Genomic DNA, 13,306 nt, shown 5'->3' with positions numbered 1-13,306 from the left:
GGGTGTTGTTGATAAATGGCTTTCGCTTTGCATAGTAGAGTTTTAACTCGCACTTACAGATGTAGCGACCATCTGTAGTTACTGACGGTGGTTTTATGAAGTGTTCCTGAGCCCATGTGGCGATATCCTTTACACACTGATGCCGGTTTTTGATGCAGTACCGCATGAGGGCTCAAAAGTCCGTAATATCATCGCTTACGTGGAGTGATTTCTCCAGATTCTCTGAACTTTTTGACGATTTTACAGACCGTAGATGGTAAAATCCCTAAATTCCTTGCAATAGTTCGTTGAGAAATGTTGTTCTAAAACATTTCGGCAATTTACTTACAAATTGGTGAGCCTAACCCCATCCTTGTTTGTGAATTACTTAGCATTTCATGGAAGCTGCTTTTATACCCAATCATGGCACCCACCTGTTCCCAATTAGCCTGCACACCTGTGGGATGTTCCAAATAAGTGTTTGATGAGCATTCCTCAAACTTAATTAGTGTTTATTGCCACATTTCCCAACTTCTTTGTCACGCATTGCTGGCATCAAATTATAAAGTTAATGATTATTTGCACAAAAAAAAAATGTTTATCAGTTTGAACATCAAATATGTTGTCTTTGTAGCATATTCAACTGAATATGGGTTGAAAATGATTTGCAAATTCCGTTTAAATATACATCTAACACAATTTCCCAACTCATATGGAAACAGGGTTTGTATATGTATACACATATATATATATATATATATATATATATATATATATATATATATATATATATATATATATATATATATATATATATATGTTTGTGTATGTAAATATATTTGTATGTATGTAAGTATGTTTGTTATTTTTCCATCCTATATCAAATAAAGCCATGGATGGATTAAATAAGGGTTTAAGAAATAAAAAGAAGAATCCACAGTTAGCACCAATTTTCGCATTTAATCATCATTGATCACAAACTACTGCACACATCAGGTTTGCACTACCTGATGGCCATTTATTTCAGACACACACACACACACACACACACACACACACACACACACACACACACAGTTTTCCATCATAGACGCTGCAGAATCAGGCGGCTGAGCACCAGTGTGAATTATTCAGCCCAGCGGAGCAGAAACAAGAGGAGACGCTTTGCTGGGAGATAATTAAATTATTTGCAATAACGCCTCATTATAATTAGATTTGCTGTTCCAAACAAAAGCAATCAATCACACACACACGCACACACTTCACTCCTTTTTTTTTTTTTTTTTTTCCGTTTTGACGCGGCTCACCGCCAAAAGACCTGGCACGCGTTCTGAACCCCTGACTCCCTGTCCTTTCGCAGGCCGTGCCGGTGCGCCCCCGCTGGGAGTGTCGGCGTGTGCTCGCCGCTGGACGGCCGCTGTGGCTGCAAGGCCAACGTGGAGGGAGGGAGCTGCGGCAGGTACAGTAAAGCCCCGCCCCTGCGTGTCCCTTTCTCGGTTGCCACGGCGACACTGTTGCTAGCATAACGCCAGCACTTTCAAGCTCGTGTGATGAGTGATGGAATAGAAACGGTTCCAGCAAGGCCGTCTCGTGAAGCCGTTTGATTGTAAAATTTGACACATGTTTAAGTGTCAAGCGGGTGCTTCATTTTAACATAGCACACACAGGAGGTTGCCCTACAGCCACGGCTGTTAATGTGGCTTCTGTAGGCCGCTGCAGAAGCCACTGATTGTTTTTGTGATTGCAAATCCATCCAAAACAATAAACAAATACAAGGCGCACTCAAACGGAATGTAGAACAAACACAAGGCGCACTCGTACGGAGTGGGAAACAAACCTAGGACGCACTGAAACGAAGTGGGGAACAAACACAAGGCGCACTAAAACAGAGTGTGGAACAGACAAGACACACTCAAACAAAATGGGGAACAAACACAAGGCACACTCAAACGGAGTGGGGACCAAACAAAGGACACACTCAAACGGAGTGTGGAACAAACAAAGGACACACTCAAACGGAGTGTGGAACAAACAAAGGACACACTCAAACGGAGAGTGGAACAAACAAGGCACACTTGAACAGAGTGAGAAACAAACACGAGGCGCACTCACAAGGAATGGGGAACAAACACAAGACGCACTCAAACAGAATGGGGAACAAACACAAGGCACACTCATATGGAGTGGGAAACAATTCTAAGACGCACTGAAACGAAGTGGGAAACAAACACAAGGCGCACTCAAACGGAGTGTGGAACAAACAAGGCACACTCAAACAAAATGGGGAACAAACACGAGGCGCACTCAAACGGAGTGCGGACCAAACAAAGGACACACTCAAACGGAGTGCGGACCAAACAAAGGACACACTCAAACGGAGTGCGGACCAAACAAAGAAGACACTCAAACGGAGTGCGGAACAAACAAGGCACACTTGAACGGAGTGAGAAACAAACACGAGGCGCACTCAAAAGGAATGGGGAACAAACACAAAGCGCATTCAAGCGGAATGGGGAACAAACACAAGACGCACTCATATAGAGTGGGGAACACACACAAGGCACACTCAAACGGACTGGGAATAAAACAAGGCGCACTTAAACGGAGTGGGGATCAAACAAAGGACATACTTAAACGGAATGAGGAACAAACACAAGCGACACTCGAACGGAATGGGGAACAAACACAAGGCGCACTCAAACGGAATGGGGAACAAACACAAGACACACTCATACGGAGTGGGGAACAAACAAAGGATGCACTCAAATGGAGTGGGGAACAAACACAAGGTGCATTTAGACAGAGTGGGGAACAAACAAAAGATTGCACCCAAAGAAGTGGGGAACAAACACGAGGCACACTCAAACGGAGTGGGGAACAAACAAAGGATGCACTCAAACGGAGTGGTAAAATCCGCTACACAACAGTACCAACCTGGAGCCAAGTAAGGTAAGTGCTAAACCAGCAGGAATAATGATCACAAAGGGAGCCAAATGATGGGAATGGTCCTTGGAGCGAAGTGAACCGCTGACATTAACCGACCTATGACCGTCTGCAGACCCTAAAAAAGACTAATTACTGACAAAAGTCAATGAATAAAACCAAGCTGGAGTCGTTACCTTTACTCATCTCAGAGATTCATACCATCCCAAGCTGTCATACGAGTGTAAAAATACGTGCTGAGGGTGAAAATGAGTTTATTGTATAGCGATGGCAGTTTTAAAGCTTTGGATGTAAAAATATTTTTAACACTTGCTGTTAACACGTTTGTTCCTTTTAGCTGGGAGCGTCAACTGGGGGATCAACACAATTTGTACGACGTCATCCACTAAGTTAGGTGGCAAAACGTGTGTGTGTGTGTGTGTGTGTGTGTGTGTGTGTGTGTGTGTGTGTGTGTGTGTGTGTGTGTGTGTGTGTGTGTGTGTGTGTGTGTGTGTGTTCTGGCAATGCTTACTTAATGGGGACAATGCTCTGTTTACACTTTTAGGGGACTTCTGACGGTATGGGGACCAAAAAACAGGTCCCCTCAAGCAGTGGTCCCCAACCACCGGGCTCGATTGATACCAGGCCGCAGAAGAATTGTTTATCCATTTAAAAAAAAAAAAAATATATATATATATATATATATATATATATATATATATATATATATATATATATATATATATATATATTTATTTATTTATTTTTACATTTATTAAATCAACATAAAAAACGCAAAATACACTTAAAATTTGTGGACCAAAAAAAAAAGGGAAACCTTTTGAAACGATAGTAAGATCCATTCTGAAGATGCCTAAGTGATTTTTAAGCTTTGGCCCATTTTTAATCTGATCTTTTATTTTTTTTTAAATGGTCCTCAGTATTCCCGAAAATGTGTGTAAATTATGCAAAATTATTCAAATTTGGTCCCCATGAACCATATTAACTCTTTTTCCCCAGGGTCCCCAGTAAGTATGATCACCACATTACTTCATCAATCCAGAGATTTAAAGATCTGTATGAGCTAACTGGGCAGTGGCCATTTTACCTATTTTTTTTAGGCCTCCACAACCTGTAGAAAGGGTGGTCCCCACAAGTTCTGATCAAAAACTTGATCCCCATTCCAAATGACTGTGTGTGTGTGTGTGTGTGTGTGTGTGTGTGTGTGTGTGTGTGTGCAGATGCAAGCCAGGCTTTTTCAACCTGCAAGAAATCAACCCGGTGGGCTGCCAGCCGTGTTTCTGCTGGGGCCACTCGCTGGCGTGCTCCTCGTCTGATCTTTTTGTCGCTGTCAACATCACTTCAGATTTCACGGAAGGTAAACCTTCTGGCCGAACATATTTTTTTTTAATGAAGTTTAATGTTTGTGGGGTTTTTTGGGGGTTTTTTTTTTAGGTCTGCAGGCTCCAGTGCAGCATAGCAATCAATGACGGGCTCCTGCTAGGTTAGGCTGCCGGTAATCTACGTACTGGCTACGCTACTTGTAAACTTAATACGAGTGTGCAATATGCTAATGCTAGGCTAGGCCACTGGTAAACTTTGTACTAAATGCTAAGCTAGAATACTTGTAAAATGAATACTAGAGTGTAACAGAGTTTTTACCATTTTTACGTGGACCCCGATTTAAACAAGTTGAAAAACGTATTCGGGTGTTGCCATTTAGTGGTCAATTGTACGGAATATGTACTGTACTGTGTAATCTACTAATAAAAGTTTCAATCAATCAATTAATCAAACAGGCTAATGTTAGTCTGCGCTACTATTGAAACATTGTGTAAGAGGCTACCCTAGGCTAATGGTAAACCTAGTACTGGTGTGTAAAAGGCTAATGCTAGGCAAGGCTAAGACCGACTTAGATCTGGCGTGTAACAAGCTAAGGCTAGGCTACGCTACTGGTTAACCTAATACTGGTGTGTAACAGGCTAATGCTAGGCTAAGCCACTGGTAGGCTAAGGCTAAGACCGACTTAGACCTAGTGAGTAACAAGCTAATGCTAGGCTAAGCCTCTGGTGAACTTTGCACTAGAGTGTAACAGGATAATGCTAGCCTACAATACTTGTGAACCCGTGTGTTACAGGCTAATGCTAAACTTGTTGCTGGTGTGGAGAACGCTAATGCTAGGCCAGGATAAGACCGACTTAGACCGAGTGTGGAACAAGCTAAGGCTAGGCTACACTACTGGTAAACTTAATACTAGTGTGTAACAGGCTAATGCTAGGCTCAGCTTCTGGTGACCTTTGTACTACGCTACTTGTGAACCAGTGTGTTACAGGCTAATGCTAGACTAGTAGTAACGGTTGACCCAGTGAGTGACAGGCTACGCTAGGCTAATGATAAACTTTGTTCTGTTGTGTAAAAGGCTAATGCTAGACTAGACTAAGACCGACTTAGACCTAGTGTGTAACAGGCTTATGCTAGGCTAGGCCTCTGGTAAACTTTGTACTAGAGTGTAACAGGCTAATATTGGCCTACGTTACTTGTGAACCCCTGTGTTACAGGCTAATGCTAAACTTAGTGCTGGTGTGTAAAAGGCTAATGCTAGGCAAGGTTAAGACCGACTTAGACCTAGTGTGTAACAAGCTAAGGCTAGGCTACGCTACTGGAAAAACGTAAAACTAGTGTGTAACAGGCTAATGCCTCTGGTGAACTTTGTACTAGAGTGTAACATGTTAATGCTAGCCTACACTACCTGTGAACCAGTGTGTTACAGGCTAATGCTAAACTTAGTGCTGGTGTGTAAAAGGCTAATGCTAGGCAAGGTTATGACCGACTTAGACCTAGTGTGTAACAAGCTAAGGCTAAGCTACGCTACTGGAAAAACTTAAAACTAGTGTGTAACAGGCTAATGCCTCTGGTGAACTTTGTACTAGAGTGTAACAGGTTAATGCTAGCCTACACTACTTGTGAACCAGTGTGTTACAGGCTAATGCTAAACTTAGTACTGGTGCGTAAAAGGCTAATGCTAGGCAAGGTTAAGACCGACTTAGTGTGTAACAAGCTAAGGCTAGGCTACGCTACTGGAAAAACTTAAAATTAGTGTGTAACAGGCTAATGCCTCTGGTGAACTTTGTACTAGAGTGTTCCAGGTTAATTCTAGCCTACACTACTTGTGAACCAGTGTGTTACAGGCTATTGTTAGGCAAATAGTAAAGGTTGACCGAGTGTGTAACATATTAATGGAAAACTGCTACTGGTGTGTATCAAGCTAATGCTAGGCTAGGCTACTGGTAAACTTAATACTGGTGTGTAACAGGCTAATGCTAGTCTACGGTACTTGTGAACTCGTGTGTTACAGGCTAATGCTAGGCTGGTAGTCAAAGTTGACCCAGTGTGTAACAGGCTACACTAGGCTAATTATAAACTTAGTACTGGTATGTAACAGGCTAATGCTAGGCTAAGCTAATGGTAAAGTTAAAACCAGTGTGTAACAGGCTAATGCTAGGCTAAGCTAATGGTAAACTTAATACCAGCGTGTAACAGGCTAATGCTAGGCTAGGCTACTGGTAAACTTAATACTAGTGTGTAACAGGCTAATGCTAGTCTACGGTACTTGTGAACTCTTGTGTTACAGGCTAATGCTAGGCTGGTAGTCAAAGTTGACCCAGTGTGTAACAGGCTACACTAGGCTAATTGTAAACTTAGTACTGGTATGTAACAGGCTAATGCTAGGCTAAGCTAACGGTAAAGTTAAAACCAGTGTGTAACAGGCTAATGCTACGCTAAGCTAATGGTAAACTTAATACCAGCGTGTAACAGGCTAATGCTAGGGTAGGCTCCTGGTAAATGTGTATTGGTATATTATAGGTTAATGCCGAGCTATGCTACTGGTAAACGTAGCCTGGTGGTAGAGGGCTAAGATAGTCTTCTTGTAAACATTGAGATTCTGCCATCTTGTTCTTCATTTGAGCTCAAATAAAAAATGAGTGTTGATCAGCTGCTGTCTACTTTGGTCCAGATCAGGACGGCTGGCTGGGCGAGTTCTCCGGCGGGCGCCATTCCCCCCTGCTGTGGAAGGAGGGTGAGGTGTACTTACTACCTCTCTCTGAAGACGACCTGGGAGTTTACAGAGCCCCCGGTGAGTGTGACAAAATTATACATAAGAACATTCATTTAAATAATAGGCTCCAGCATCCCCCGCCACCCCAAAAGAGACAAGCGATAGAAAATGGATAGAAGCAAATTAAATGTATGAAGTTTTTACGTGTTAACCTAATCAGGAAAATATTTACAGAACGTTTTTTAGCTGAAACTAAAATCATTAGGAGAATTTTGAATATTCTCTTATTTATTGATATTCTTACATTTTATTTATATACTTACATTTTATTCAATCAATCAATCAATCAATGTTTACTTATATAGCCCTAAATCATTAGTGTCTCAAAGGGCTGCACAAACCACTACGACATCCTCGGTAGGCCCACATAAGGGCAAGGAAAACTCACACCCAGTGGGACATCGGTGACAATAATGACCCAGTGGGACGTCGGTGACAATGATGACTATGAGAACATGATACTGTGAAAGATCAATCCATAATGGATCCAACACAGTCGCGAGAGTCCAGTCCAAAGCGGATCCAACACAGCAGCGAGAGTCCCGTTCACAGCGGAGCCAGCAGGAAACCATCCCAAGAGGAGGCTGATCAGCAGCGCAGAGATGTCCCCAGCCGATACACAGGCGAGCAGTACATGGCCACCGGATCGGACCGGACTCCCTCCACAAAGGAGAGTGGGACATAGAAGAAAAAGAAAAGAAACGGCAGATCAACTGGTCTGAAAAGGGAGTCTATTTAAAGGCTAGAGCATACAAATGAGTTTTAAGGTGAGACTTAAATGCTTCTACTGAGGTAGCATCTCGAACTGTTACCGGGAGGGCATTCCAGAGTACTGGAGCCCGAAATGAAAAAGCTCGACAGCCCGCAGACTTTTTTTGGGCTGTGGGGATCACTAATAAGCCGGAGTCCTTTGAATGCAGATTTCTTGCCGGGACATATGGTACAATACAATCGGCAAGATAGGATGGAGCTAGACCGTGTAGTATTTTATACGTAAGTAGTAAAACTTTAAAGTCACATCTTAAGTGCACAGGAAGCCAGTGCAGGTGAGCCAGTACAGGCGTAATGTGATCAAACTTTCTTGTTCTTGTCAAAAGTCTAGCAGCCGCATTTTGTACCAACTGTAATCTTTTAATGCTAGACATGGGGAGACCCGAAAATAATACGTTACAGTAATCGAGGCGAGACGTAACAAACGCATGGATAATGATCTCAGCGTCTTTAGTGGACAGAATGGAGCGAATTTTAGCGATATTGCGGAGATGAAAGAAGGCCGTTTTAGTAACGCTTTTAATGTGTGCCTCAAAGGAGAGAGTTGGGTCGAAGATAATACCCAGATTCTTTACCGTGTCGCCTTGTTTAATTTTTTGGTTGTCAAATGTTAGAGTTGTATTATTAAATAGAGTTCGGTGTCTAGCAGGACCGATAATCAGCATTTCCGTTTTTTTGGCGTTGAGTTGCAAAAAGTTAGTGGACATCCATTGTTTAATTTCATTAAGACACGCCTCCAGCTGACTACAATCCGGCGTGTTGGTCAGCTTTAGGGGCATGTAGAGTTGGGTGTCATCAGCATAACAGTGAAAGCCAACACCGTATTTGCGTATGATGTCACCTAGCGGCAGCATGTAGATGCTGAAGAGTGCAGGGCCAAGGACCGAACCCTGGGGAACTCCACACGTTACCTTAACGTAGTCCGAGGTCACATTGTTATGGGAGACACACTGCATCCTATCAGTAAGGTAAGAGTTAAACCAAGACAGGGCTAAGTCTGACATACCAATTCGCGTTTTGATACGTTCTACTAAAATATTATGATCGACAGTATCGAAAGCAGCGCTAAGATCGAGGAGCAGCAACATAGATGACGCATCAGAATCCATCGTTAGCAATAGATCATTAGTCATTTTAGCGAGGGCTGTCTCTGTCGAGTGATTTGCCCTGAAACCGGATTGAAAGGTTTCACATAGATTGTTAGACGCTAAGTGTTCATTTAACTGCTCCGCAACAATTTTTTCGAGGATTTTTGAAATAAAGGGAAGGTGAGACACCGGTCGGTAGTTTACCATGAGGTCAGGATCGAGGTTAGGTCTTCTAAGAAGAGGATGAATAACCGCTTTTTTGAATGCTAGGGGAACAGTGCCCGAGGAAAGTGATAAGTTTATATTTAGCACTGATGGACCTAATAATACAAAGAGCTCCTTGATCAGTTTCCCAGGAAGAGGGTCAAGTAAACATGTTGTTTGTTTTATTCCATTTACACGTTGTAACAATTCCTCTAATGTTATTTCCTCAAAACGAGAGAAACTATTTTGGAGGGCAGTATCCGCCGTATATACAATTGTGTCAGTGTTAATAGAACCCCGTTGTAGCTGGGACGCATTGTCTTTAATCTCCTTTCTAATGACTTCAATTTTCTTACTAAAGAATTGCATAAAGTCATCAGCTGAGTGGGTGGAGCTACTGGAAGGAGTCCCTTGTTGGGTTAGCGATGCTACCGTACTAAACAAATATTTAGGATCGTTTTTATTACGGTGGATGAGATTTGAGTAATAATTAGCTTTAGCTAAGGTAAGCATGCGTTTATAAGTTATTAAACCATCACTAAATGCTTGATGGTGCACCTCAAGTTTAGTCGTGCGCCATTTGCGTTCCAGCTTTCTGCATAATAATTTCTGAGCTCTAGTTTCTTCTGTAAACCACGTGGTGCGCTTTTTTGGAGCCTTTTTTAACTTTAGCGGTGCTATGTTATCAATGGTTTCGCGCAGGGCGTCGTTAAAGTTGTTAGTGAGGTTATCAATAGAGCCCACATACTTTGGGAATGGTGCCATTACCGAGGGCAGTAGGTCAGCAAGAGTTGTCGTTGTGGCCGTATTAATGTTGCGGCTGCTATAGCAGTTATTATTATTATTAGTTTGACGAACATGCGTCTGAACCTCGAATTTTATAAGGTAATGATCGGACAATACTTTAGTATACGGGAGTATCGTAACTTTGGAAGCGGTGATACCCCTGACAAGCACTAGGTCTATCGTATTACTGTTGCGATGCGTGGGTTCATTTATTATTTGTGTGAGACCACAGCTATCAATTATAGTCTGGAGCGCTACGCACGGTGGGTCCGATGGGGTATTCATATGGATATTAAAGTCCCCCATTATGATTATATTATCGGCGTGTGTCACTAGATCAGCAACGAACTCTGAGAATTCATTGATAAAGTCCGAACAGGGCCCTGGGGGGCAGTAGATAACAGCCAGGTGTAGAGGCAGCGGTGTGACAGACCTCATAGTAAGCACCTCAAACGATTTATATTTATTATTTATGTTAGGACTAAGGTTAAAATTTTCGTTGTATATTAGTGCGACCCCCCCACCCCTTTTAAGCGGACGGGCAATATGCGCATGTGTAAAGTTAGGAGGACATGCCTCATTTAGCGCAAAAAAGTCATTTGGTTTAAGCCAGGTTTCACTGAGACCGATGACGTTAAGATTGTTGTCTCTGATAATATCATTAACTAACAACGTTTTGGGAGACAATGATCTTATGTTTAAAAAACCTATATTATAGGTAATGGGCTGTTTTAGGGAATTTTTTATCAAATTATCCGTAGTAGCAATATTAATAATGTTGTGTTTATTATGCCCAGTGCATTCAGTATAATTACGACCATATCTAGGAATTGATACGACGGGAATGTTCTGATTGTTTGATTGTTGCTTTGATAAACTGCACCCATCATGGTTAGCCTCCTCAGTAACGGGGATTTTCCGATTGTTTGTTTGTTGCTTTGATAAACTGCACGCATCATAGTTAGCCACCTCAGTAAAACACATGTCCAACTCTGAAACACTCAAAGCAGAAAAAACTTGTTCTAATTTAACTGACTCCTTACCCAGACCAGTAGTCTCGCATCCTTTATTTAAATCCGTCTTCAGGGTGGAGGGAAGTGGTCTTCTGTGGGGATTAGCCTTCTGCTTTGTTTTTAGCCCCGCTCGACATCCGCGTTTCCGATCACACCGCTGGCGTCTGCTCCGTAGACGGCCCCCGCTGCTACTAGACTCCGCTGCTTCACAGGCCGCTGGATGTAGCCGCCGACGTATTCTCATGCTAGTTAGCACGGTTAGCACGCACGCGTCTATCAGTCCAAAACGGCCCGATATGTCCATATCCAGAAGTGTCTGGCGGTCGTACGTGATCACGGAGTGACCACGATGCGAGCCAGCCATGAAGTCTGCAGAACTGTCCGGCATTTCCGCCAAATGTTCCATCTTTAGCAAGAGCACCGCAGTGTCGCAGCCCGTCCGGGCGCCGCCATCTTGCTATTGATATACTTATCTTTATTTATTTACATTTATTGATGTACTTACCTTTATGTACGTATATTAATATACTTACCTTTATTTATAAAAATGTATTGATATACTTACCTTTATAAATATACATTTATTGATATACTTACCTTTATTTATAAACATGTATATACGAAGTTCCTGCAGTCCTGGGTTCAAATCCAGGCTCGGGATCTTTCTGTGTGGAGTTTGCATGTTCTCCCCGTGAATGCGTGGGTTCCCTCCGGGTACTCCGGCTTCCTCCCACTTCCAAAGACATGCACCTGGGGATAGGTTGATTGGCAACACTAAAATTGGCCCTAGTGTGTGAATGTGAGTGTGAAAGTTGTCTGTCTATCTGTGTTGGCCCTGCGATGAGGTGGCGACTTGTCCAGGGTGTACCCCGCCTTCCGCCCGATTGTAGCTGAGATAGGCGCCAGCGCCCCCCGCGACCCTGAAAGGGAATAAGCGGTAGAAAATGGATGGATGGATGGATGGATATACTTACCTTTATAAATATACATTTATTGATATACTTCCCTTTATTTATAAACATGTATTGATATACTTACCTTTATAAACATGTATTGATGTACTCACTTTTATTTATATACATTTATTGATATACTTCCCTTTATTTATATACATGTATTGATATATACCAGTTGTATATATTTATTCATAAATGTACCTTTATTTATATACATGTATTGATATACTTACATTTTATTGATGTACTTACCCTTATTTATATGCATACATTGATATACTTACCTTTATTTATGTACATTTGATATACTTACCTTTATCTATATACATATATTGACATACTTACCTTTATTTTTATACATATATGGATATACTTAACTTTATTTGTATACATGTATTGATGTACTCACTTTTATTTATATACATTTATTGATATACTTACCTTTATTTACATACATATATTGATATACTTACACTTATTTATATACATTTATTGATATGCAGTACTTACCTTTATTTATATACATGAATTGACATACTTAGCTTTATTTGCATACATATATTGATATACTTACCCTTATTTATATACATTTATTGATCTACAGTACTTACCTTTATTTATATAGATGAATTGATATACTTACCTTTATCTATGTGCATGTATTGATATACTTACCTTTATGTATATACTTATATTGATACTTACCTTTATTTATATACATTTATCGATATACTTACCTTTATTTATATACATTTATTGATATAATTACCTTTGTTTATATACATTTATTGATATACTTACCTTTATATATATACACATATTGGTATACATATCTTTATTTATATACATGTATTGATGTACTTACCTATATTTACATACATGTATTGATATATTTACCTTTTCTTTTCTCTGGGGTATTTATGTAATTGTAATATTGTGTTCTCTGTTTACTGTGGAAACTTCATGAAAAAACATCTTTGTGTGTTGGACTGTCTGATACTGTATTTGATCTCAGTAGTAGCACACATATCAGTAGTCTGATGTTGATATTTGATATCAGTAGTAGAACACATATCAGTAATTAGTTAATATCCTGCTGCTTGTTCTTCTTTGCTGGCAGGTGGCAACTATTTCTTTTCATTCAGTGGCGGCTATTTCTTCTTTGTTGGTGGCAACTATTTCTTCCTAAATGGTCGCCGCTATTTATTGATTGGTAGCATCTATTTGTTCTTCGTTGATAGCAGCTATTTCTTCTTCAAAGTTGGTGTATATTTCATCTTGTTTTTGTAGCAGCTATTTCTTCTTCAATCGTGGCGGCTATTTCACCTTATTTGGTAGCAGCTATTTCTTCTTTGTTGGTAGCAGCAATATCTTCTTCTATGGTGGCGGCTATTTGTCTTTTTTGCGAGCAGCTATTTGTTCTTTGTTGGTATCATCTATTTCTTCTCATTTGGTGGCGGCTATTTCTTC

At 41.0% G+C, this 13,306-nt stretch overlaps 1 protein-coding gene across 1 annotated transcript in view; it reads left to right on the top strand.

Annotated features, from left to right (window-relative positions):
* Nucleotides 1-13,306, top strand: part of lamc3 (laminin, gamma 3) — a 297,472-nt gene that overhangs the window by 165,797 nt on the left and 118,369 nt on the right. Inside the window, 3 exon segments of the mRNA XM_061907982.1 lie at nt 1,340-1,438; nt 4,143-4,279; nt 6,917-7,036. Coding sequence (XP_061763966.1) covers nt 1,340-1,438; nt 4,143-4,279; nt 6,917-7,036 — 356 coding nt within the window.

Source organism: Nerophis ophidion, linkage group LG08 (assembly GCF_033978795.1).
Source record: "Nerophis ophidion isolate RoL-2023_Sa linkage group LG08, RoL_Noph_v1.0, whole genome shotgun sequence".
In the NCBI taxonomy this organism is placed as follows: domain Eukaryota; kingdom Metazoa; phylum Chordata; class Actinopteri; order Syngnathiformes; family Syngnathidae; genus Nerophis; species Nerophis ophidion.
The sequence above is the reverse complement of the archived record's forward strand: the minus strand, read 5'-3'. Positions and strand labels throughout refer to the sequence as shown.